Source organism: Balaenoptera ricei, chromosome 11, assembly GCF_028023285.1.
Source record: "Balaenoptera ricei isolate mBalRic1 chromosome 11, mBalRic1.hap2, whole genome shotgun sequence".
Classification (NCBI taxonomy): domain Eukaryota; kingdom Metazoa; phylum Chordata; class Mammalia; order Artiodactyla; family Balaenopteridae; genus Balaenoptera; species Balaenoptera ricei.
The window spans coordinates 75,983,007-76,009,730 of NC_082649.1; the positions used below are offsets into that span (position 1 = coordinate 75,983,007).

Below are 26,724 nucleotides of genomic sequence, written 5' to 3' on the forward strand. Positions count from 1 at the left end.
CCCCCTCGCCCTTTCCCCTCACTGGACATTGGAAGTCCTTCACCAGTGGGCTTGTGCTTCTTTACGCCCCACCGCGCGCTACCAGTCTTACCCACGTCCGTTCTCCCACGCCTACCAATGCCTCCTTCCCCGACTTGTGCGAGTCTCTGCTTAACGGGCTGGCCAGGAGGTGGAAGCTTGCGGGACTTTTGTAGTCAGGGAACAGTGAGTGTGCATATGTGCGCGCGCACCGCAAGTGCATATAAAGGAATAAAGCAATATATCTAGTAAGGGTAGATCCCCAAAAGGACGAATGTAGGAAGGAAAGAAGGAATGAAAGTAAGGAAAGAAGAAAAAAAGTAATTAAAAAGAATGAAAGAACGGAGGATAGAAGGAAAGGAAAAGAGGAAAGCAGACCAGTAGAGAAGGACCGAGGCGCCCTGCTAGCCAGGGGCTGAGGGCAGTGCTCCCGCCATGCCCTCCTTGCGCTCTCCCGGAGGCGGGGGGCCGGGTGGACTTGCCCCCACTTACCGGACCTGAGCAGCACGGCCCGGTAGAGCCCGGTGGCCTCGGTGGGCCCCCGGACCCGCTCGCCCAGCCTCTGCGCCATGCGCCGGTGCACCGGTCTGTGGGGCCGGCACTGCAGGCTGGGAGCGCACTGCGGAGTGCAGCAGTCCCGGGTCGGAGCGCCTCTGGGACGGTGACGCTGCCCGAGAACCAAACCCCGCCGCGGATCAGGTTACAGTGGCTGCCAGAGGGCCAGGCCCAGAGGCGCCCGTGGGGGAGGGACAGGGGGCAGGGGCCAGGTAGGTATCCCTGCCCAGGCAGCAGACTGGGCCCGAGTAAGCGTCTGGCGTGAGGACTCCTGGCTTCAGGGTTCCAGGGCCAAGGTGAGAACCCGGTGTCCTGATTTCCAGCCTCGGTCTCCTACCTACTCTTCTCTATTTCCCTGGCCGCTGGCCTTGCTGAATGCTACAAGCGGGTGTGGGGTTCTGAAGTGCCATCCCTGGGATCAGGTCCAGCACCACTAATTAATAGCTGTGTGACCCTACGATTTAGTTATCTAGTCTCACAGAGCCTCAGTTTACTCATCTGTAAAATGGGGATAACCATGGTACTCATCTCTCAGGGTTATGAGGGTAACCAACACATTTTCTCTATCTCTAAGCACAGTGGCTAGCACAGAACAAACACTATATATTGGTATTTTTTTGAAAAGTGTTCCAAGGCATCCTGTGGTGGGTGACACTGAGAAGCGGGGGCTTTGCTGGGGGAAGAAAGTTGTGACGGGAAGCCCGTGGGATTCCACAAGATTGATTTCTCTGGCTTTGTGAAATTCCTTTAACATCCAGAAATGGGAGGACCGACCAAGAGTCTAAAGGTGGAGGGGCAAAGTCAACCAGATAGTTTGGAAGATATAAGAGAACAACAACTTTGATTATCTAGCCTGTGTCTGGTGCTGTGCTAAGTTTCTTCTAAAACAAAAACTAATGTTCATGTGCTTTATGTCCTATTTTGTTTCGTCTTCACAATCCTATGAATTAGGGTCTATTAGCCTTCTAACTTACAGAAGAGGAAACAGGCTCAGAGAGGTTAAGCAGTTTATCTGAGGTCACACAGTGTGGAGCTGTCATACAAACTCAGATGGTCTGACCTCAGAAATGGGCCACTCTGTTGCCTCTCCGTTATCTTATTTACTCTTCACGAAAACACTGAAAGGTAAGTATGTTAACATGAATGTAGGGATCCCATCCAAGATACCACCTTAGAGATGATGTAGTTGAGACTCAGGGAGGTGAGGTGGCTTGCTCATGCTCAAAGAGCTAGTTGGAGGAGTCAACACCCAGTTCAGTTCTTCACCCACAAAACCAATGCCCCTGAAATCTATAGACTGCTCTCCACACCCACCGCCCCACCCCGGAGCTGTCCAGGGTACTGGATGGCCTCTGTTTAAGGCTGTGTCTGTGGATCAGAGTCTTGAGCTGGCTGCCGGGGCCTTGGCCACACAGTACCACCTCCCTCTGCCTCCGTGTCCTCTCCATCCTTGGTGCCACCTAGGCCAGCTGCCAACCAAGTTGTCTCTGGCTCTCCCTTGACCACTGCCTAGGCCCAGCTTCTGCTCTGACTCAGAGGTCCCTGTCATCACACAGAATCCCAAGGACCAAAGTGACACACTTTGATCTTTGGATACCTCAGTCATTGGCCAGACTGATCATGTTTCTTATCAACAACCAGCCACCACGAGTGCCAGGCAGGATGCCAGACATTTGGCATTCACTATCTCATATCCATTCTTCAAAGGATGAAATTATATCTAATGTACCATTCATCTCATTTAACCCACTCTTTGATCAAGTATGGCTATGCCCCTTTTAGAGATGAGGAAAATAAGGCTCAAGTGACTTGCCCAAGATCACATAACTAGTTAGTAGTGGAGAAGGAATGTGAACCCACATGGTGCCAAAGCTTTTACTGCAGGAGGAAAACCAAGCCAGCTATTGAACAAGGTGTGGGTTCAGGAAAATTATGACTAAGAAATGTGCTTTTACAGAGCCTTACCAAAAGAATAACTCTGGTTGCATCCCCAAGGAATTCTAGGCGGGTCTGACTTACCTGATCCATTTAGTCCCTGCTTCTCATTTTCATTATGAAATATGGCCCCAGGAGAGTATTCTTTCTGTGAACAGAAAGAAAGTAGGTGGAGGTGAGGACCCTCTGTTCCTTGCCAGGGGGAGGAGTGAAGAGATATTCAGAGTGTCCCTGGATCTTTTGACCACAGAAGGGACTGGCCAGGGTCAAAGTCCTCTCCAGAGAAACAAAGTACTATAGTCCTTGGAGTGTGAGAGTGTGTGTGTGTGTGTGTTTGGGCATCATTTATGAGGCTCATGCTCTTTTTTTTAAATGACTATTTTTTAGAACAGTTTTAGATTTAGAGAAAAATCGAGAAGATAGTAGAGAGAGTTCCTTATACTCTGCATCCAACTTCTCTATTATTTCTCTCTTATTAAAATCCTACATATATGTAGATGTACATGTACATAGTATGGCACATCTGTTCTAATTAAACTAATTATTAAACTGTTAACTAATTATTAACTAATAACATCATTATTATTTTTTTTGAATCCCCCCCTAATTCATGATGGAAATCACTTTATTGAGTCTGACTGGGTGTGAGGATGCCTATTCTTTTTTTTAAATTTTTATTGGAGTATAGTTGATTTACAATCTTGTGTTGGTTTCAGGTGTACAGCAAAGTGAGTCAGTTATACATATACATATATCCACTCTTTTTTAGATTCTTTTCCCAATTACAGAATATTGAGTAGAGTTCCCTGTGCTATACAGAAGGTCCTTATTAGTTAACTATTTTTATATATAGTAGTGTATATATGTCAATCCCAGTCTCCCAATTTATCCCACCCCTGCTTACCCCCTGGTAACCGTAAGTTTGTTTTCTACATCTGTAACTCTATTTCTGTTTAGTAGATAAGTTCATTTGTACCCCCTTTTTATAGATTCCACATATAAGCGATATCATATGATATCACTTATAACATTATTATTAACTAATAATAAGGTCCAGACCTTATTCAGATGTCCTTAGTTTTTACCTAGTACTCTTTTTCTGTTCTAGGATCTCATCCAAGATACCACATTACATTTAGTTGTCTTATTTCCTTAGGCTCCTCTTGGCTGTGACAGTTTCTCAGACTTTCTTTGTTTTTGATGAACTTGACAGTTTTGAAGACTACTGAGAGCCACGTTCTGGTATGTGAGGTCTCATCCACACTGTTTCTTCTACCTGGATTGCCTTTTCCCTGCCTTCCTGGCAAACTCCTCATCCTTCAAGAGCAATTTCAGAAGGCTTCAGGGTTTGGTCCTCAGTGTCATTTCTTAGGCACCTTTTCTTCTCCCTCTACTCTGTCATGACTTTAAAAACAACTCTAAGCCAATGATTCCCAAATGTTTATTTCTAATTCAGACTTTCACTCTGAGCTTGAACTTTGTCCAACAGGCTACTTGACATCTCCACTTGAAAGTCTAATAGGCCCAACTCACCATAGCCCAAATGGAATTCTTGACCACTCCAGCCCCCGACCTGTTCCCCCTCTGTCCTCCCATCTTAGCAAGTGGCTCCGTTCCAGCCCTGCGGCTCAGGCTGGAGCCTGGGGTTTGCCTTGCCCTGTCTTCCTGCAACCCCATAGTCCTCAGCTCACCAAGTCTACCTCCTGGGATCCCTTCAATCCATCCACTTCTTCCAATGCCCCCACCCTAGCCCACGTGCCTCCCCACCCCATGCCTGGATGTCTGCAGTAGCTTGCTCTCCTTCAAACCATTCTCCTCACAGATTCCAGAGCAAGCTTTTACAATGTAACACAGACTCTGATCTGGCCCTACTCAAAACCACCCTTTGGTCCTTCCCTTTGCACTTGGAATCAAACTCACATGCCCTCCCCCTGACCTTCAAGGCCTCTGCAACCTGTCCCCTCCCTGCCAGCCTCTCAAATCCCATTTATTTGCTCCTCCACATGTTCAAGGACTTGGGATGCCTCGGTGAAAATAGACAAAGGTCCTTGACCTTGTGGAGCTGACATTCTAGCGAGGGAGACAGACAATAAGCATAATGAATAAGTAGATAGTGTGTTAAAAGGTGATAGGTACATGGAAAGAAGGAAAGTTAGAGTTGGAGAGGAGTGGGAAGTGGTAAACGGGGGCAGTGCGTGGTAATAAATGACTGCTGGGGGGGGGGCCTCACTGAGAAGGCGAGATGCGAGCACAGACTTGTAGGAAGCCGGGGAGTTAGCCACAGAGATATCTTGGGGAAGCAGGTCGCAGACAGAGGAAAGAGCTAGAGCAAGAGTCCTGAGGCTGGAGTGTGCCAGAAGTTCAGGCAACAGCAAGGTGGCCAGAGTGGCTGGAGTGGAGGGGATGCAGGGGCCATCATATGAGGGAAGGTCAGCGAGGACACGGGGCCCCCTTCCTCACACCCCACACTCCAGCCACCGGGAACCACTTGGGCTCCCTGAAAGCCATGCTGTCTCTAACTTCCCCACTTTTTCACAAGCTGCCCCTCTACCCAGGGGGCACTCCCCAACTCTGCCTGGCTATTCCTTTTTATCCTTTAAGGCTCTGCAGAAATGCCACTTCCTCAAGGAGGTCCCCCTTGATCACATGATCCCACGGCACCCCAGATTGCCCTTATATTAATAGTCACCACTCAGTTACGATTGTTTGAGCCTTGTCTCCTCCACCAGACTGCACTCGCCTTGAGGGGGAGCTGGAACCTGTTCACAGCTGTCTCCCCAAGGCCTGATCCAAAGCTGGGCTTGGATTGGATGCCCAATAATGATTTATTAAAAGAATGAATGAAGTGAATGAGTGAATGTACCCACACTGGGAACCCCAGGCTCTATGAGGAAAGTGGGTGATTCCACAGTGAGTTAATCAGGGCTGGAATGAGGGAGGCCCCCTGCTGCCTGCCCAAGGATTACTCGGGGTGGACAGAAGGGCCTGGGGTCCTGATGTTTCCCCCGGCGTGCCCCAGTTTTGAGCTCTGCCACCAAGGAGGGCATAGAAAAGGGAGGGTGTCTGGGATTTGGCCAAGCCTCTTTCATGGTTTAAACAAAAGGAGTAAGAGGACAAGTAACCTCATCTGTAGAAGAAAATTCTGGGACAAAGAAAAAGGACATGACATGCTCCAGAGGTCTGGAAGGGGATCTGAGCTTCTTCTCACATCTCCCCACACACACCAGAGAAGTGAGGCTGGGTCCCAAGGGCAACGTTAGCATTACAAAGCCAGACTTTCCTAAGGAGCAGCTCCCTGGACTTGGAGTTCAAAGAATTGTCCCTTGCACACCCGCCAACCCCCCCTGCATGAAAGATTTGTTGGAAATCAGTCCAACTTGTGTTCAGGAAAAGTCAGTGACCCCGGAAGAGTCCTCTCCCTGAAGTGACTGGAGTTTGGTGATCAAGAAAATGCTCCACTTGCCAAGGCAGAGCCGCCTGGATCTTTGCTGACGTATTGCCTTTGGACTGGTGGGGGAGAGGAGGGGGGAAACTGGCAAAATGGCATCTTAGATAAACATAGAAGGGTCTGAATTCTGACTTTAGGAGAGATGAGGGTAGGACCTCAGAGCGTTTGTCCTTGTAGCCTGGAGTGAATCACAGTGAGGTGTGTCTCTGCACGTCTTTGTTTCGCCCCCATTAAACTGTAAACACCATGAGAACAGGGACTGAGACTTATTCAGGCACCTACCTTTAATGCCCAGCACATTCCCTGGCACATAGGTGCTTAGTAAAGGAAAACCACCTTAATGATCGCGGCCAATGTTTACTGAGCACGTCCTAGAGCTGAGCACTGGGTTAAGACGTTACCGATGCAGTCTCACTTAAATCTCGTAATACATAGTCCTTTGAGATTAGGGAAGAGTTGGGGTCCTGTTTTGTGGATGAGGAAGGAAGCTGCGGGCTTGGACAGGTTAGGATACACAGCTGGCAGTGGCAGCATTGCAATTAGACTGGAGGCAGTCTGACTCGGGACCCTGCGGCCCTAGCCACATTCACAAATCGGGGTGTGTGTGTGGGCAAGAGCCTGCACCCCACTCTACAGAAAAGGAAACTGAGGCTCAGAGAGGTTAAGGAACCCTTCTGCGTGGATGCAGCTGGACCAGCCTCCCCACCAATCTGATTCTTAAAGGTGGAGTATTTGTAACATGACCCTTGGCTCCTACCCACCCTCCTCTCGTTCCCCATTCCTGAGACCATAAACACAGGGCTCACAGCGCGCCCCACACCCCGTGAGCCTCTGCCTCAGTGCCTTACTCTCAAAAAGCCACCGAGCTGTGTGAGGCGACACCTGCTGCTTCTCACTTCCATCCCCAGGGACAGGGAGAATCAAAGCCAGCCATCCTTCCTTTAAAGTGCTGGGCACTGTTTGGAGAAGGTGTGAAACCCTGGGACCTGTTCCTTCCCAGGGGTCCATTTACATCACACTGGTGTTGGGTTCCATCAAAGGCAGCCTCCAGGGTCTCCTCACGTCCATTCATTCCAGCCCCTCAGGCCTCAGAGACCCAGAGCACTGCCCTCCTGGAACCAGGCTGAGGTACTGGGCGAGTACCTTCCTCTCCTCACCTGCACTTGGCAGGTGGGCTGTTTAATTTGCCTTAAAAGCTTGTAAAATAGTTCCCGCAATATATAAATCCATTGCTGCTTTAAACATTTGGAACAACTCAATGCATATAACTTTAAAACACTTCTCCTTTCTATCCCCTCTCAGCCCCAATGTCACCCCTTCCCCAGAGTTATCACTGTTTTTCATGCCGTATGTGTGTTTTGGCCATTTTTCTGCAGCTTGCTACTCTACAATATGTCTTGTAGATATTTCTATTTTAATATATGTAGATCCACTTTCCTCTTTTATCTACTGCAGTGTACAATACAGCGTGATGCCGTAATTTTTTTTTTTTAAACAAATCCCATTTAGTTGAACATTTAGGTTGTTTCCAGTTTGTCCCTGTTGCAAATAATTCTGCTCCAAACATCCTTGTGCTTGCCTCGATGTGCATGGATGTGTTTCCCTAGGGCAGACACTGTGAGGTAGAAATGCTGGGCCAAAGGGTACATATACTTTAAATTTTAGCAGATGCTACCAAATTACCCCTGTACCGAGCAGGACCCTATGGGGACTTCCTGGAACAGATTCCCTCCCCCGCCCCGCCATCCTCTGCTTTAGCTCCTCTCTGAAGTACCTAGATAATAGTATCCGATGCACACTTCCTGAGTTGTTTTACAGATGCTAAAACCCCCCACCAAATGGAAGGAATTAACTACTTGATGACCATGAGCTTGTAGCCCCCAGACCTACTGGAGCCTAAGGATTGGTAATGTTAACTCCTGTGACACCGCCCTGATACCTCACCATCAACCAGTCAGAGAACTGTGCATGAGCTCATCACATACCCTGGGACTCCCCTCCCTCACCTTGCTTTTAAAAATGTTTTGGTGAAACCCATCAGAGAGTTTGGGCTTTTTGAGCATTAGCTGTCCTGGACTCCTTATACGGCACCTTACAAGAAACACTGCACTTTCCCTCACCACGGCCTGGTATCAGTAGATTGGCTTTACTGCGAGCTGGTGAGCAGACCCAAGTTTTGGTTCAGTAACAACTGTGGCACCCAACGTGGGGCCGTAGTCCTGAGTGGCTGTCTCCCCTGTGGCACATCGTGCCCTGACAGGTGGCTCCCGGGTCCTGTCCAGCAGCTGCCTGAGCACCTGTGTCTCAGGGACAGACCTGAGCACTTGCCGCCAACTGGTGTTGGCCCACGGCACTTTTGATTTGTGTGGTGAAGGAAACAAGGCAGTCACATTGGCGGGTTGAGACATCTTTGGTAAGTAATGGGGCTCACGCATGACACCACCAGGGTGTTCTTCCCTATTGCATTGGTTTTGCGTATGGCAGAGCATTTGTTGGGATTTTCCCTTCTGGACTAAGGCTTGGTCATTTTGGCTTCATCTCTGATGGGGCATTGGTTGGGGTTCTCCCCTTCGGACTCAAGCACAGTCATTTGGCTTTGTCTCTGACTGATGGGGCATCGGTTGGGAATCTCCCTTTCTGGGGCTAAAGAATTGTGATCCTGAGAGACCATTTTGCATTGCTTTGGTTGGTTTGCTTGAGAGTTGATAACACCTGCCATGAATAATTAAGTATGGATAATCATAACTATTCTATCTCATAGTGCCCCTAGGCTGTATTTTGCAAAACTGGAAGACCTTCAGCTATGCTCCCATAAATGAAAGAAAATGATTTTTTTAAATTGTAACTCTGTTTGGCCTCAGTACTCCCGGAGATCTAGAGAACAATGGCCCCTAATGGCTCTGCTATTATATCAAAGTGAGCCTTTTGGAATTGCTTCGGCTTTTATCTTGGGTGTGTGTGTATGAGTATGTTGGTACCTGAGTCCAAATCTTGTTCTCTCTGACTGGTTTTGACCTTCATTAAAGGGTCTAGTAACTTGAATGCTGATTCATATTCCTCTGAAAGTGAGGCATGTGTGCATGTGAGTAAATAATATGTATTATTGTCTATTACTGTTCTTTGTTTAAACTGAATTGGGTATTTGGAAACTGAGGGGAAAAAATCCCTGAAAATGGCCGTGATGACTGGTTTTTGCATATGCAGTTAGGGGAAGCTTGTTTTCTAGGAGGAACTTGCATTTCTCTCCCCATGCCTTTAAAATGTAAATGTTCTGCCTGGGCTCTCAGGAATTTATCTGATCTTCTGTAGTCCCTGAGACTGAGGGGAAAAAAGAGAGGTATTTTTAATCTGAAGCGGAAAAACTGTGAGATCTCTGGTTCTGTCTTTATGTAAAAATTAACTTGTAAATGAGCTCATTTAATTGACTTAAAAGTAAGCTCTTACAAATTAAATACTTCTAACTATAACAGAAACTGGCCAGGAAAAGTTTCAGTTTCACATGATCTAGGAAATACTCAATATGAAATTAGTATCTGATATTAAAGCTAGCTTAAACTTGTTCATTTAATCAATACAGACATGTCTTACTTTTATTGTTCCTAGGTTTACTAATGTCCAATAAGTTCATGTTATTTTTGTTACACAGTTTGTCAGAAAATTAACTTGCTATGAGTTTCATAAGTTATACAATAAAGGTAAATGAGTTAAGAGTTTTCAGGTGAACTTTTTTTTTTTTTTTTTTAGGAATAATTATGTTGTAGGTATGTCTATCTAAAATACTTTCTCCAGACTTTCGGTAACCTAAGTTTTGCTAAGTTAAGTTAAATAACGAACATTCATTGTTCGTTAATTCATTGAACATCTAGGTCATTTCAAATAGAGGTTATGGAATATGTTCATAAGTTCCAATCAGGAAGTGCTGGTATGACAGTTCAAAATTGCTTGCTTCTTGGTGGCACAGTGGTTAAGAATCTGCCTGCCAATGCAGGGGACATGGGTTAGAGCCCTGGTCCGGGAAGATCCCATATGCCACGGAGCAACTAAGCCCATGTGCCACAACTACTGAGCCTGTGCTCTAGAGCCTGTGAGCCACAATTACTGAGCCCACACGCCCCAACTACTGAAGCCCACACGCCTAGAGCCCATGCTCCGCAACAAGAGAAGCCACCACAATAAGAAGCCCGCTCACCACAACTAAGCGTAGCCCCCACTCACCGCAACTAGAGAAAGCCCGCGCGCAGCAATGAAGACCCAATGCAGCCAAAAATAAATTAATTAGTTAATTAAAAAAAAGTACACTGGAAATAACATTTTAAAAAATTGCTTGCTTCTTGGTGTTTGCTAGAGATTAAGATTTTAAATTATAATAAATGTAATTAAAGCTACTAAAATAATAAAGGAAATATTTCAGTATTCCAGGAAGATAGGATGTATACTTTCAGTTAAAGAAGGTGTGAAAAATGAAAATACATTTTTGTCAAAGGGGAAAAAAAGGTAATTTTATTTTAGAGCTGGTTGTTTCTGGATGTAAAAATAAGGGACAAGCTAATATGGGTACAGAAAGTTAAGGAAGGTTTGTAGAAAGGGAGCCCTGAAAAAGGAGTTTTGTGCACGGTTGGACTGGGATTAGATTAAATTTAATTAGGTAAATGGATTTTGTTATTAAAAGTAGGCTGGTGCAGGACTAGATTTGGTTTCTCCCAGTTAAGAGAACAAAGTTTTCTTAGAATGCCACTTTTGGTAACAGATTGTATGAATTTCCTTGCCTTTAAGTGATCTGTATTTGCTTTTGAAATCTTTTGTCACTTCGGTTAAGTGAATAAATATTCACAGTGACCTTTGATCCTATTTGACCAAGTGTTTTGAAACTTTTTGATGTTTTTGACAAACTTCCTGTCAAATTCTAATTAAAGTTCTTTTGACCTCAGCTAACTTTGGGATGCTTCAGAGGGCCCCTAAGTCATCTCAGAGAGAAATATTAAACTAGGATTCTTTGGTATGTTAAATTACACAGGAAGCATTGTCAAGTGACTGATAAACCTCCTCATATTATACTTTATAGGTAAATGTTATTAATATAGACATTCTAGAAATCATATAAAGTTTATGAAATTTGGATATGTCCTGGTATAACGTTATCAGTCATAAACCTAGTTACCTTAAAATATTATATGTCACAGCAACTTGTTTATGTTTCTTTTGTGAATAACATTGTAATCAGATCTTTAACCCTGTCTTTTTAAGTATTGTTATTCACAGACAGTTAAGCTGATGCTTTGCAAAAATGCTTCATCTTCAAGAAGATTCATAGAAAAGACTTTCTGATGAGTACACGTTTCTGATAACTTATAGATCATACTGCTGAACCTGGGTAAGAAACTTAAAAAGTCTCATGGAAACTCTGATTTCATAAAACCTAGCAAAAAGGATTAGTTACATGGGATTGGGTAAACTCAAGAATGTGGTTGTAATTTTTGGTTTTGTCTAAAATATTACTGGCTTTTAATGTGTTTTCCAAATGTAGGAGACCTTTCCCCTTAAGCCAATTATGATTTGTAGCAACTTGGTCAATTATACCTTTGTAAGTAGAATTGAAACATTTATCTTTTCTCTCTACCTTATTCCTCCAGAAATTGGAAAACTCTTTAGGTTCCCAGAAGCTTTATCAGGTAAATAAGGAAGGCTACCTCCTAACAGGTGTAAGAATCTCAAAGTGTTTTGGGGACCTTGGAAAGAGAGGAATTCACCCAAATCTGTAAGGTGAAATATGTGACAAGCCCTTGGTGTGGCTTTCCTGGCCTTTTAAAAGTTCAATCTGAAACTCCTTATGAAAAGTTCCAGCACAGCCAATTTAAAAGAGCCTATGTGATCAATTAACCAGACTTACTTTGTAAACAAAGTATTCTTAACTTGGCCATATTGATAAAAATGAGGGTAATTTTAGAAAAAGATTATGTTTTAATGGACATTGTATTCTAGTTTTATTAATTGAGGTCAGTATTTACTGCCTAAGACTCACTTCCCAGATGGCGCTTTGTTGCTTTATTATTTAAAGTTTGGTTGAGTTACTAAGAGGATACTCTAAGTTTGTTCCTGAAGCTCATCACAGCAGTCTATCTTTGGATGAGGATTGGATGCCGCATGACTTGCAGCTAGGGGATTGTGCATGCTGGAAGGGGAATCATAAAGGACTCTCTCCAACCTAGATAAAAGGGCCCTTGTCTGGTATTTTTAACCAGCTCATGTGCAGTGAAGCTAAATGGAATTGACTCTTGGACTCATATTTTCCCATTTGAGAAGGGCCTCTGCATTGCACTGGTCTGTCAAGGGGATTGTTGACCCCAAAAGACATCCACACCAGGATGAGAAGAAGACAGCAGTGGTGAGCAGCTGACCCAGGAGTCTGGACCAGGCCTGTAAGACCTATCATACTAATCTAATTGAACTGTTTACCAAATGTTTGTCTCCCTTTCAACACTGAAAGTTATTGTTTTACTTTTAACCACACTGCTGTCCTCAGTGTTTATGATGGGAAGTAGAGTTGTCACAGAGTATAACTACTCATGATGTGTAACACTGCTTTAAGTCTGTTGCTGAAAGCACATGTACAATGCTTGTGTGACAATTGGGTATGATTGATAAAATGTATAGCCTGTATAATATTTCCCTGTTAACATACCTCTGGAGCTATTTACTATGTCTGATTAGTTTCCCCCCCAACGTGGATAACTGGGCAAATATATGTAAACAAAAAGTAGGCCTAGCAAGGCCTAGCACTGAGGAACATGATGGACCCAAGGCAGGCGTGGGCCACCATGGCATCAGGGGCCAAATACTTTGGTCTATCAAAAGATTTGCAGTCCAATGGCCAACAAACACATGAAAAGACGCTGAACATCGCTAATTATTAGAGAAATGCAAATCAAAACTACAATGAGGTACCACCTCACACCGATCAGAATGGCGTTCATCAAAAAATTTACAAACAGTAAATGCTGGAGAGGGTGTGGAGAAAAGGGAACCCTCTTGCACTGTTGGTGGGAATGTAAATTGATACAGCCACTATGAAGAACAGTATGGAGGTTCCTTAAAATCTAAAAATAGAACTACCATATGACCCAGCAATCCCACTACTGGGCATATACCCAGAGAAAACCATGATTCAAAAAGACACATGCACCCCAGTGTTCACTGCAGCACTACTTACAATAGCCAGGATGTGGAAGCAACCTAAATGTCCATCAACAGAGGAATGGATAAAGAAGATGTGGTACGTATATACAATGGAATATTACTTAGCCATAAAAAGGAACGAAATTGGGTCATTTGTAGATACACGGATGGACCTAGAGACTGTCATACAGAGCAAAGTCAGTCAGAAAGAGAAGAGTGTCATACAGAATGAAGTCAGAAAGAGAAAAACAAATATATATTAACACATATATGTGGAATCTAGAAAAATGGTATAGATGATCTTATTTGCAAAGCAGAAACAGAGACACAGATGTAGAGAACAAACATGGATACCAAGGGGGAAGGGGTGGTGGTGGGATGAATTGGGAGATTGGGATTGACATATATACACTATTGATACTATGTATAAAATAGATAACTAATGAGAACCTACTGTATAGCTCAGGGAACTCTACTCAATGCTCTGTGGTGACCTAAATGGGAAGGAAATCCAAAAAAGAGGGGATATATGTATACGTATAGCTGATTCACTTTGCTGTACAGTAGAAACTAACACAACATTGTAAAGCAACTATACTCCAATAAAAATTAATTTTAAAAAATAAATAAAACTTGCTTCAAATTAAAAAAGGAAAAAAATGATTTGCAATCAAAAGGGGAAATGATGGAAAAATCTTCGCATATTGAGGTATGGGGATGTCATTCTGGCTTATACATGGTTTAACTTAAACTTTAGTGACTGGAGTAGCCTATTTTGTGGTTTATTAAACATACATTTTACATCTGGTTTGGCCATTGAGGAGGAGAATGCATTTAAAAGTCAAAATAGAATAACTTTTGTTCTGACATCCAAGATAAAGCTAGGTGGCCATTGTGGATGTGATTTCAGATATGTTTGTGTATTGCTGAGAACTTGAATTTTCTGAACTGTATGGGATTTAAGGACACCACCAGTCATTCTCAAAACAACATCTGCTAGCTGCTGCCAACTGCAACCTTATCGTCTGAAGGTCTCCTCTTATAACCATGAAACTTTTCCCTTAACTTTGAGAATAGTAGTGACAAGATAGCTCAAGCTATAGATTCCCAGCAGAAGGCACTAGATTCTTTAGGTATATATTAATACCCCTGGAAAAACTGAAACCCAAATAAACAGAATAATTTAAAAGGCTGCTTGGTTACAAGATATTTGTAGAGAGGATGCACTCCATAACTTATTGTCCTGGTTGCCATATGGAACATGAAGACTCCTTTGGGAAATACTACAAGGGTGCATTTTGATCATTACCCTAATTGTGATATGTCTACTAATTTTCAAATGTCTGGGTGCTATGACAAAGCCATCAAAAACAGAGATAATGTTTTCAAAACAAAATATTGATGCTAAGCTTGGGACTCTAGAATTCGTTGAAATGGAAGTCAATGACTTTCTCTTCTCTAATCCTGAAAAATTGACTTCACCCCTGTTCAGCAGGAAGTAGACATAGCAGTCATTGCCCCATTCTCCTCCTCAGGATTGAGGAGTATCAAAGAAAAGGGGGGAATTGTAACCAAGCAGGACCCTGTGGGGCCTTCCCAAGACAGACCCCCCCCCCCACCATATCCTCAGCTTTAGCTCCCCTCTCTGAAGTTCCTAGATAATAGTCTCTGATGCACATTTCCTGAGTTGTTTACAGATGCTAAAACCTCCCACCAAGTCGAAGAAATTAACTACCTAATGACAGTGAGCACATAGCCCCCAGACCTACGGAGCCGGAGCCGAAGGATTGATAATGTTGACTCCTGTGACACCTCACTGTTACCTCATCATCAAGCAGAGAACTGGGCATAAGCTGATCACATACCCTGGAACCGCCCCCCTCCCCGCCCCACTTTGCCTTTAAAGATCCTTCAGTGAAACCCATCAGAGGGTTTGGGCTTTCTGAGCGTTAGCTGTTCCAGGTTCCTTGTGTGGCACCTTACAATAAACACTGCACTTTCCTTCACCACAACCCAGTGTCAGTAGGTTGGCTTTACTGCACGAGCTGGCAAGTGGACCCAAGTTTTGGTTTGGTACCACCTCCAGAATGTCTGTACCATTTCAAATGCCCATCATCAGTGTCTGAGATTACTGGATGGTCTCACCCACACTAACTCTAGGTGTTATGAATCTGTTTGTGTACTAAAAACTAACCTATGGTATTAGAAGTTAGGATCGTGGTTACCTTTACGGGGGGGTGACAGTGGTTGGGAGAGGCACGAGGGGGCTTTTGGGGTGCTGTTGACATTCTGTTTCTTGATCTGAGTAGTGGTTACACAGGTATTTTCAGTTTCTCAAAGTTCATTGAGTGGTATACTTATGATAGTGCAGTTTCTCTATGTATTTTTCAATAAAAAGTTAAAACTATTTCCTCCCTTCCCTAATCTGATAGGTGACAAAACAGCATCCCATGATCATTTTATTTTGAAGGTTGAACCTTCCTTTGTTGGTACATTGGCCTTCTGGATTCCTTCTTCTGGAATATTTTATTTCCAGGTCTCATGAGAATGCTTTACCTGACAGAAGAAACCCCTTTTCAGAAAGGGGAGAAGGGCCTTGACTTTCCCTGGGCACTGACTATATGTGCTAGTGCTCACAACAGCCTTTCAGGGTAGGTGCCATCCACCCTGTTTTATAGGCAAGGAGGCAGGGGCTCAGAGCAGCAAGGTGATCTGCCCAAGGTCATGAAATTGTCCGACTGCAGAGTTCTACCTTCCTCAATACTCTTTAAACTGCTCATGTGACAGGGCTTGGGCTAACCATACAACAGGCATGATCTCAACCCCTGCAACAGCCCAGTGAGGTAGCTATATTGCCATCCTATTTTACAGATGAGAACACTGAGGCTCAGAAAGGTTAAATAACTTGCTCAGTTCACCCCGTTAGTAAGTGGAGGAGCAGGGCTGAGCCCAGGTCTACCTGGCTCTAAACCTGTGATAAGACAGTGCTATCCAATACAGTGATGGAAATGTTCCATATCTGTGCTGATAGTATGGTAGCCACTAGTCACACGTGGCTGTTTACCACGTGAAATGTGACTAGTGCCATCGTGGAAATGAAGTTTTAGTCTTATTTTCATTAACTTAGGTAACCTACATTAGGCAGTCCGACTCTAAGGAGTGAGGTGGGGGAAGGAGAAGAGCTGCAGAGCACAGGCATAGATGACAGAGCAGCTGCCCCTATGGGAAACCATCCAGCCCACCAGGAGGGACCCACTTGCAGAGGTCCTGACAAAGCCCACACACAACGAGGTCTCAGGTGAGGGCACAAGAACCACACCCTGAGGAAAGAGCCAGGGCTTTGTAATCAGATGTAGCCTTAACAAGCCTCTTAACCTAGGACTCAGTTTCCTCATGTATAAAATGGGTATCTAAATAGGGCTGGTTTTAAGAGTGAATGAGAGAATACACAGTACCTGGCACATAACTGGCATTCGATAAGCTATTTAACAGTTGTACTATTATCACAACTATTATTATTGATCATAGGCTCACTTTTAAACTTTTAAGTTTTTTCATTATATAAAGGTAGAGCATATGCATGCTAATAATTTAAACAATGCAGATGGGTATAAAGTGTGACCTAAAAATCTCCAAATATTTTAATACCAAATCTCCCTCCCAAATGGAAACTGTTGTAAGTAGTTTCCTACCCGCCCACCCAGGAATCGTCTCCACTTCCATAAACATCTAGAACAATTCTGATCTCTCCTTTTGAAAAATGCAAACATGAAACGCACTCTTCTGTAACTTGCTTTTCTCACTTTACCATGTCTTGAGGGCATCTTTCCACACAAGCACATTTTCACCGCATTATTTTACTGTTTGCACGATGTTTCCTGGTAAATGTCATTCGTAACTCTTTTTGCAGGTCCTTACTGGTGCACATTTAGGATGTTACCACTTATTTTGCTGTTGTGAGCATTTTACACATGTGAGCGTTTTTACCGGTAGAATCCCTAGGTCAACGGTTGGGGTATTTTCAATGGTGATAGATCTTGGCAGATGTGCAATCTCATTTTAAACCTCCCAGGAGCACTGGACTCTAAAGGAATGTTCTGAAAAGACTCCTCAAGTCATGCTAATAATCACCCCTGGAATGTATTTGCTGGGTGGGTTTGGAATTTGAGAAAAGATTTTTTTCTTTAAGCAGATCTGGTTTCTAAAATCTCCTTGGCACAGGGAAGTGGACAGGGCCAAGAGAGGGGACTTTGTGAGGGGGCCCCTGGAGGTCAAGGAACTGGACCCCACTAATCCCAGCTCTGGCTGGCTGGGGGATCTGAGGGTGAGGACTCAGCTTCCCTGGGAGGCCAATCCTGTAGGAAGCAGGGCTTTGCTGCTTACGAAATCACACTCTAGGGGAGCCACTGAGCCTGTGGCTTGGGGTGGGGAAGGGGAGAGAGAGGAGACACCCACAAGGGCCTCGCCAAGGACTGGACAATGGCAGATGTCAGCCAGTGAAATCCAAATGGCCCACAGACGTAAGAAAAGATACTTGGCCTCTCCAGAAACCCAAGAAATGCACACTCAAGCAACAATGGAGTATTGTTTTTCACCTATCAGATTGGCAAAAATTAAAACAAAATGATACCTAGTGTTGGCGAGTGCTGGATACCTAACGTGGGGAGATGGCCGCGCTGGTACACTCCTGCAGGGAGACACGTGCTTCCCAACAGCTATACCATTCCATTCCTAGGAATTTTTTTTAATAACTGAACACATGCGCAAAGAAACACGGTCAAGGATTTGCATTTACCAGCACTGTTCGTACCAGTAAAAACAATTGGCAATAAGGTAAATGTCTAGATAGGGGACTGGTTAAATAAGCTGTGTTATCCCCATAAAATGTAATAATCTGTGGCTAAAATTGATGCTGTAGATCTGTGTTTACCAACATGGAAGATACCCACTACCTATATGTGAAAATCAAGTGGAAAAACAACAGGTTGTAGAATAGTATTTGTGATTACCATTTTTTGATAACAAAATTGGTTAAGTGTATATTATTACATATGCACTGTTATGTTATAGGTTTAGTGTTATATATGTATGCACATATCAGTATGATATGTTTGCATGTTTAGATATTTGTATATGTGTGTATCTATATATGTATATTATGTGAATTTATGTGGAAAATGTTTGGAAGGATATGAATGAATATGTCCTCAGCGATTAAACTCAACTGGTAGGGAATTTTATTTACTCATTAATTTGTTTTTGTAATTCTCTGTGCTTCTTTGAGGGTTTTGTTTGTTTGTTTTTGCAATCAACTTGTGTTGTTGTTATAATAGAACAAATAAATTGTTAATATTAACTTAGGAAACAAAGAAAGCTAATAACTCTGTTCTAAGTGTATTAGCCAATCTAAATGCAATTATCCGCTCATACCGAGATGGTCCCCAGCTCTTGTCCACATTAGAAACCCCCTCTGATCCCAGGACTGTCTTTAACTACAATAATAAAGATAAGAGGAGGAGAATGATGATGTCCATTTATTGAGCACATACTGCGTGCCAGACACTGGCTGGTACTTCATACACATTCTCTCACTGGATCCTCACAGTGGCCTAAGACATAGGTACTCTCATGTCTTTGGATTTCCCAGGAGAGCCTGAAATGGGGACTTTGTGTAAGTGATTTGTTGAGGGAGAGCTCTCAAGGGAAGTCTGTAAAAGAGTAAGGGAGGGAAGCAGGATGGGGCAGGAGAAGTTAAGCAAAGATGTTGGTTCAGCTCGAGTCTAGTCTCAGCCTGATCCCATGGAGAGTTCTGGACTGTACATGATACCACAGCATTGTCCCACTTTGAGACAAGGACACTGGGCTTTTATCCCCCCATATCAGTTTGTCATTGGCTGAGGCCAATGGGCAAGGATAACCAGGGAGATGGGGTCAACCTCCCAAGTATCTCCGTGTGAGGCATCTCCCATCAGCCAAGGGCAATTGTTTTGAGAAGAGTGCAGCTGTCAGCAGCCACTGCTCACAGCAGCTGGGGGATGGGTGTGCTGGGCCAGTAAAGGGGATGTGGGTGATCACTAACCTCCTACATATTATTATTATCATCCCCATTTTACAGATGGGGAAGCTGTGGCTCAGAGAGGTTAAGTAACTTGCCCAAGGTTACCCAGCTAATAAGAGATGGAAGCAGGTTTTGAACTCAGATCTGAAGTCCTAGCTCTGAGCCTTAAAACTAGACTGCTGGTCATTTCATAGAGGGGAAGGGGATTGAGGCTGTGGGTGGGTACCCTCCCCTTATCCCCTGCCCCACCAAGTGCCCCCACCATCTATTCCCTGTGCTTCACATTAGCATCTTGGCCGATAAGCAGTTCTAACCTGGACTTTTGAAGAAGGGAGCCACAAAAAGCCTTTGTGTTCCTGCTGAGGTCCCTGAAGCTTGTGTATCGGTGGAGCTGGTTGCTAGGAGACGTTTCTCAAGAAATGTCTTTGGAAAATGAGCCCAGGCTCTGCCCACAGCCCCAAGTTATTGCACCTGGGAGAGATATCCCAGCACGTGTTTCCCCCAAGGTATTAGGAATAGATGCAATTCCTTCTCCACCTGATTCTTCCAGGCCCTAGCTCAGAGTGTATCCTGGCTGAAAACAGTTCCTGTGCCAGACAAACTCAGAATCCTGGAGAGAAAGGGCCCTTTGAGATGACCTGCCTGCCCTGCCCATTATATGAATGGGGAAACTGAGGCACAGGGCATTGAGGGACTCACACAATGAGTTAGTGGCAGGGTCACGACTCATCTCTCTCATTACTGCACGAGGCAGCCCTCCCACCCCAAGCCCTGTATGGTGACACAGAAGGAACTCAGTATATGAAGACTTGGTACATTTCCCTTTATTAACCCTTGGGTTTCAAAGCCTTCTGGGGGCCAAATGATTACTTTGCTCAAGTGGAGAAGAGCAGCTGCATTTACTGGGCATCTACTATGTGCCAAACCCTGGAATAGGTGCTTCAGGGACTTCATCTGCTAAATCTGACTCCTGGACTGTCTTAGGATCAGAGTCTACTGGTTGTTTTTTCTTTTGCATGTCTAGAAAACTTTGATCGCTTACTGGACGTTGGGTACATGCATGTGTGATGTGTTGTAGGGACTCTGGGTTCTGTTTTCTTCTTCTGAAGAGTGTTAAATATTGTTTTAGCAGGCAGCTCAATCACTGGTTGAAACCTTTGAAGTCCCATGGGTGTGGTTTTACACTGTTAGGGAGGAGCAAAGCCCGAGCTATTTCCCAAGCCTCCCTAACTTGAAAGGACTTGCCTCCAAACTCCCTCCTCTGAGGATCTTGAAAGATTTGTCTTTAGGCTCTGTTCAGGCTGGTTTAGAGCAGCTTTTATACTAGAGTATGATCCTCACTTCTAGGGCTTGGCCTTTCTCATGTCTCAGCTTGATGCCTGGGATTAAGGTCTGTCCAATGTCCCCCAGGACTGCTTGACCTGTAGTATCTCAGTGTGGTCTGAACCCCCTACCAGCTGCCCTCTGGTAAACCTTGGATAGTCCCACTCTGTGCATGCATAGCCCAGCCTTTGGGCAAGGACTTGTGGGTCCTGGGAGACCCTTAAAGACTTCTGGGGTCCCCTGGCTATGCAGCTCCCTCCTCTCCAGTGTCTTGTCCTGCACATTCCTTCTTTTGTTGCCCCAGTGGGTCCCCTGTGCTCTGTGTGGGTTCCCTTGCACTGTGCCATGCTTGGGAAGCTGTCCCAGAATGAAAGTCCATGGGATGAGGGACTCACCTGTGAGTTTCCCTTCCCTCAGAATCACACTGCCTATGGTCCACTGCCTGAGAACAGTTGCCTTTTATTTTGTCAAGCGTTACAATATTTTGTGTTGGTCTGGTACCAGGTTCTCCATCATGACCAGAAGTAGAAGTCCAACTCACAGCTGAACACTGTCTCCCTATATTTATCTTGGAATGCTCATAAGGACCCTGAGAAAAAGGACTTGACATCCTCATTTAACAAGTGAGGAAACCACGGTTCGCATGAGTGCAGTAACTTTCCCAAATGGCACAGCGGTAGAGCCAAAAACTAGTTTTCTGGACTTCAGAGCCCATGTTTTGTCCCAGTACTACCCCTGCTTTCACTGGGAAAGCTAAAATCAAAACTAAATTTCACTGTCACCATCACCAAAACGGCATTTTCTGAGCCCATTTATATATTTTCCTGTGTCCCATCTCTCACCGTGTACCGTATTCCTGTTTCTGCCACTGCCCCCTGGTCTAGGTGATCGTCACCCTTCACATGGGTGATTATAGTCATCTCCAAGGGGGCTTCCACTGTTTTCTTCCCAGAACACTTTTGCTGACTTACTTTCTTGCTCTACTGCCTTCAGTGGCTCCCTGTGACCCACAGTGGCACTTCACAAAATGCAGAATTAAGAACTGCACCTTAGGGAATGCTGTAGCCCACAGCTCTGCTCTTGAAGATCCACAGCTGGAAGTGTGAACATGTAGGGGCACTGCAGGAAAGAAACTTGTTTAACCAGACTTAACCCAGATTGCTGGCCCTAAAACCCTTAGCTCATCGAATCCCTACTAAAATCTTGTGGAACACACTGGAAAATGATGGACCACAGAGTCAAGGCTAGTCTTTCTGTCTGCCTCTCTGTCCTTCTACATTTCAACCTCCTCTCTCAATTTCATTTCCCACAACTTCTTATCACAAGCCATGCTCTCCCCCATACCTGTGTATCCCTTCTAGCTATAAGAATGATATAAGCCTGCAGCTCTGACTTTCTATGAGGGGGGACTGGCCCCGAAATGGGATCAACCAAAGGAGAATGAAGCCATGAGGAAGAGAGGAACTAGGTTTTAAAGACTTAATTTAAAACCCTGGATCCAGCCTTGCCTGAAGCCATTACTCCTGGACTTTCTGCTATAAGAGCTGATAAATTCTCTCTTCTTCCCTCTTAACTCAGGGCTCCTGCAACCAAAAGAGCACTTGGCTGGTATATTTTTCCAACCGTCTGATAAGTTTTCCGACATTGAGCACTACGTCCTGTCCGTTTCTGCTCTGCCTCGGGACCGTGGTACTAAGGGTTGGGGTTCAGATGTTTCTTAAATGTCATGAGCCATTGTCCCACAAAGGCCACTTTTCTTGGTCCAGCATATGACTAGATGTTGGCAATGTGAAAGTAACTTCACAGTTGCCAGCTCTGAGTTTTCTCCTGGAGGGTGGGGTTGAGGAAATGGGTGGGGAAAATTCAAACATGAGATATCCCACCTCCTGTGTTCACACCTTGGTGTAATCCTCTCCCTCCGAGTGTGGGTGGGACCTGTGACTTGATTCTAACAATAGACTGTGGCAAAGGTGATGGCAGGTCACTCTTATAATTATGGTAGTGTGTGTGTGTGTGTGTGTGATTTGCTAGCATGCACTGACAAAGAGATTCTCCTTGCTGACTCGATGAAGTGAGCAGACATGTTGAGATGCCCACATGGCCAGAACTGCTGGCAGCCTCTAGAACTGTGGGTGGCCTCAAGGACCTGAGGAGAGCCTCCAATCAACAACCAGCAAACATCTGGGGCCCTTTGTCCTACAACCACAGGAAATGAATTCTGCTAACAACCTGAATGAGCTCAGAAGCAGATCCTTCCCCATTCAAGCCTCCAGATGAGAGCCCAGCCTGACCAACCCGTTGTGAGTCTCTGAGCAAAGGATGCAGCTAAGGCAGGCCACGACTCCAGCTCGTGGAAACTGTGATAAATGTGTGCTGTCTGAAGCTGCTGATTTAGTAGTAATTTGTTACACTACAATAGAAAATCAGTACAATGGAATTTGGAGAGAGATCTGAGTTTTATTTCTGCCTCACTTGCCAGCAGTGTGAACTTAATGTGAGTCACATCACTGCTCCAAGCCCCTAGCTTTTTCCTTTATGAACAGGTGCAGACTTGGGAGAATTAGAGCTAATGCATGCAAAGCACCCAGCACGGGGCCGGCCTGGAACAGAGTAGATGCTCAATAAATAGCAGTTAAGGGTTATGCTTAATTTTCTTCATTCATTTTTCTAAATTTTTAGTACTTATCATGATTACTTTGATATATAGAAAAGATAATTTTGCTTCAAATAATAAAGGGGATTTACTTATCTAAGAACACAGAGCTGGTCAACAGTAGAGCAAGATGACCACCCGAGAATCCCATGCAGGTCTCTTTCCCAAACATCCCCTTCCTCATACCTGGAGTAACAACAGCAGCAGCCCAACAACAACTACCCAAAGAGCCAGGCACCTCACCTGTACCAAATGTGCAAGATGTTGTCATTATCCCCATTTTACAGATGAAGAAACTAGGGCTCAGAGAGGTTGAGTCACTTGCCCAACGTCCCACAGCTGCCAAGTGGCAGAGCTGGGACAACAACTACCCAAAGAGCCAGGCCCCTCACCTGTACCAAACATGCAAGGTGTTGTCATTATCCCCATTTTACAGATGAAGAAACTAGGGCTCAGAGAGGTTGAGTCACTTGCCCAACGTCCCACAGCTGCCAAGTGGCAGAGCTGGGATTTGCCTCCCACACCTGCGAGGAACCACCCAGTCCACAGCATCCAAACCTGGCTTGGATTCTCCCCAGACCCCCGTGGGGGGTCTGGGGGACAACGGGGCTTTCTGGAACGGGGCAAGGGCAAGGAAATCAGCAGCAAGGCCTGGCCCCAGATCCCATTACGCCAGGGGAGATCGCATTTCCCCCGATCTGGCGCCATGAGCAGGGCAGAGAAGCGGGCAGGCAGCCACTTCCCTGGTTATTCAAGTAGAAAATTACAGGTGCCCAGAATAGCCTGGGCATTCTTTTATTAATGAATAAGCAGCGAGTCCGTGGAGCTGGAATGGGGGCTTACATGCGTTTTTTCCACTGGCCACGTTCCTGAGATCTGCAGGGTTCCCTAGCTCTCTCAGGGGACTCTCTCACGAGCTGGGGGAACTGGCAGGATTGGGGTGTTTTCAGGGCACGGTCATGGGAGAAGGAGAGACCACCATGTCCTTCTTGCTTCTTGCTGTGTGACCTTGGGCAAATTGCTTAGCCCCTCTGGGACTTCATTTCTTCTGTAAAATGGGGTGAGTCCTAAACTTACAGAAATGTTCTACTTTCTTCTGAGCATAAAATTAACACTTGCTCATTGTCAACAATGTAGAAAGTGCAAAAAAAAAAAACAAAAACCCACCACACACAATGACCATTATATCCCCCCATCACCCCTAATTAAGATAATCAGGGTTAACATTGGGTATATATCCTTCCAGTCTTTCTTTCTATGCATATGTACAACAATGACAGGTAGAGCCCAATACCTGAGCCCCTGTGCTCTAGAAATGGAACCCTCACTTGCAGTCAACAAGTATTAGTCAACCAGTATTTATCAAGCACTGCCCCAGGCCCTGGGGTAGCTTAGAAGCAGGTTACCTCAACACCCCCCGATGTTCTGTTCTCCAGCCCTCTGCAGACAACCCCCAACCCCGAGCCACCTGAGGGGTTGGTGGGAGGGAAAACCATTTTGCAGGACTCAGACACAGATGTGAGGCCTGGAGTCTCCTGGCAGGACATCCCCCAAGCCTGATGCACAGACAGGCTGGCCTGGGCCTGGCTTGTTGACCCCTGACTCTCCTCCCTGGAGGGTCAGTGTGGGAAGTTGCTGCCCTCTCCCGGGGCTGTGTCTTGACTAGTTAGTATGTGAAGCGCTGAGAAATGGCACCTGACACGCAGTGGGCGGTCAATATATCTTAGCTGCCTCTATGACTATGACGTTGTTATTATTCCTAGTTGGGAGCTAGACAGCCTGAGGCCATTCCCTTGTGGAGATTGATTTGTACTGAACTTGAGGAAACAGCAGCTGAATCACTTGCAGGATGGAAGTCACGACAGCACTAATGACAGCCACTTCCTTTTATCGGGCACAGCACTGGGGGCCAGATGCTCTGCGGAATCATCTCACTTGCTGCCTACAGACACCACACTAAATGGTTATCTCTAGTCCCCATTCACGGATAAGGAGACTAAGGCTCAGAGGTGTTAAGTAACTCTCCCAAGGCCACACAGCTGGCAGGTGGCAAACAGGGACTTTATCCCAGGTTTGTCCAATGCAGGATCCCTCATCCAGGAGGCTCAGTCTGTTGGGGTGAGGAGGGCCTGGTCCCTGCCCCCGGGAGCTCACTGCCTGGTGGCAGAAGCCCCAGTTTGGAACTTTCAAGTTCCTTGAGTTTGCTGAGAGTTATGGGGAGAAAGCTGTGGGCTCTGGATTTAGGCTGCCTTTGTGTAGATCCCTACTCTGACATCTCCTAGCTCTGTCACCCGTTTAGGTGTGCGGCATAGTAAGTGCTCAGTAAATCCAACTGCTAATAAGTTATCACTGATATTGTACCCAGAGGACTTACTGAAATTCCAAGGGCCCCTGAGTGGCAGGCAGAACTGTGGCTCGTTTAGCTAAAGGAAACTTGGGCCTTTGCCCAGCATTTGGGGTTGGTTGCTTTGTGCCAGATAATGCTGTCCTCGGTCTGGGCTGCTGCATACATGAGCCCCAACGTGAAAAGAGGTGGCTGAACAGCAGGTGGTTCTGCCCAAAGATCCCCAACATCTGCTCCATCCACTCTACTTCCCCCTCCTGGTCTGAGATCAGCAGAATTTTGACAGCCAACCTTGTACTCCCAGAGAGGGTGCTGTTCTGAGCAGGTAGGGGGGTAGCTAGTGTGGTTGCAACAGGACCAGCCAGGCCATGATGACATTTGCCCACCTGGATCAGGCAGATACTCTTCAACCAGGCAGATCTCAACTTTCTGCAGCCTCTTTTTATGGGCGGGTACCTGGTAGAAACTCAGCCCAGAGAGCCGTGACAGGTTGATCTAGAGAAGCAAGGGAACTGCTGCTTCAGGGCTTGCTTCCTGGCTCTGGGAAGCACCGCCACACTGGGCAGTGATGCTGGGGCAACTCCGTGGCTCAGAGAGTGGGCTTTGAGACGGCCGCCTGCCTGGGTCTGATTCCTGGGTTCACTGCTGACCTGCTGTGTGACCTTGAGCCAGGCACCTAACCTCTCTGAGCTCAGTTTCCCATCTGTAAAATGGGGATAACAGTAATGCCGACTTCATGGGGTTGTTGTGAGATGGTACCTGGCACATAATAATTACTAATTAAATGGGATATTATTTCCATGAAATGAAGTTGTTTAAAGCCCTATGGGTGCCAGTTCCCAAACTGCTCTGTATGAGAATGAAGAACGAGACAAGTCACATTCTGCAGATTATATTTTCTGCAGCTGAGATTCTTGTCTCTGGGAAATGTGCTCCCTTAAGGACCTGACATGGCCATGCTCCCTCTTCTTGGAGAGTCTGCACATCCTCATGTACACATAGCATTTTGTACCCTACTTCACAGAAACCCACCCATGAGCCTAAAAGTGGAATTTATCCCAAGGAAAGGACAAACGGTGTGCACCAAAATACATCTAATAGGATGTGGTAGTACAAAAAATAAACTAAGTACCCCCAAATCAAGGATTGGTCAGGCACATTGCGGCAGGTCCCTATTAGCAGAACACGATGAACCCATGAGAAAGGAACTGACGGGA

The 26,724-nt window shown here is 45.3% G+C and overlaps 1 protein-coding gene across 4 annotated transcripts in view; it reads right to left on the reverse strand.

The window, feature by feature from the left end:
- Positions 1 to 26,724, reverse strand: part of FAM107A (family with sequence similarity 107 member A) — an 82,598-nt gene that overhangs the window by 38,291 nt on the left and 17,583 nt on the right. The window contains exon 2 of one of the 4 annotated variants that reach the window (XM_059940061.1): positions 2,593 to 2,656. The exons of 1 other annotated variant lie outside the window; for it this stretch is intronic. In XM_059940061.1, the coding sequence (XP_059796044.1) occupies positions 2,593 to 2,656 (64 nt within the window). Of the gene's footprint in view, positions 1 to 91; positions 112 to 510; positions 680 to 2,592; positions 2,657 to 26,724 lie in introns of those variants that run through there. 2 more of the 4 variants (XM_059940062.1, XM_059940065.1) reach the window with 2 other exon arrangements.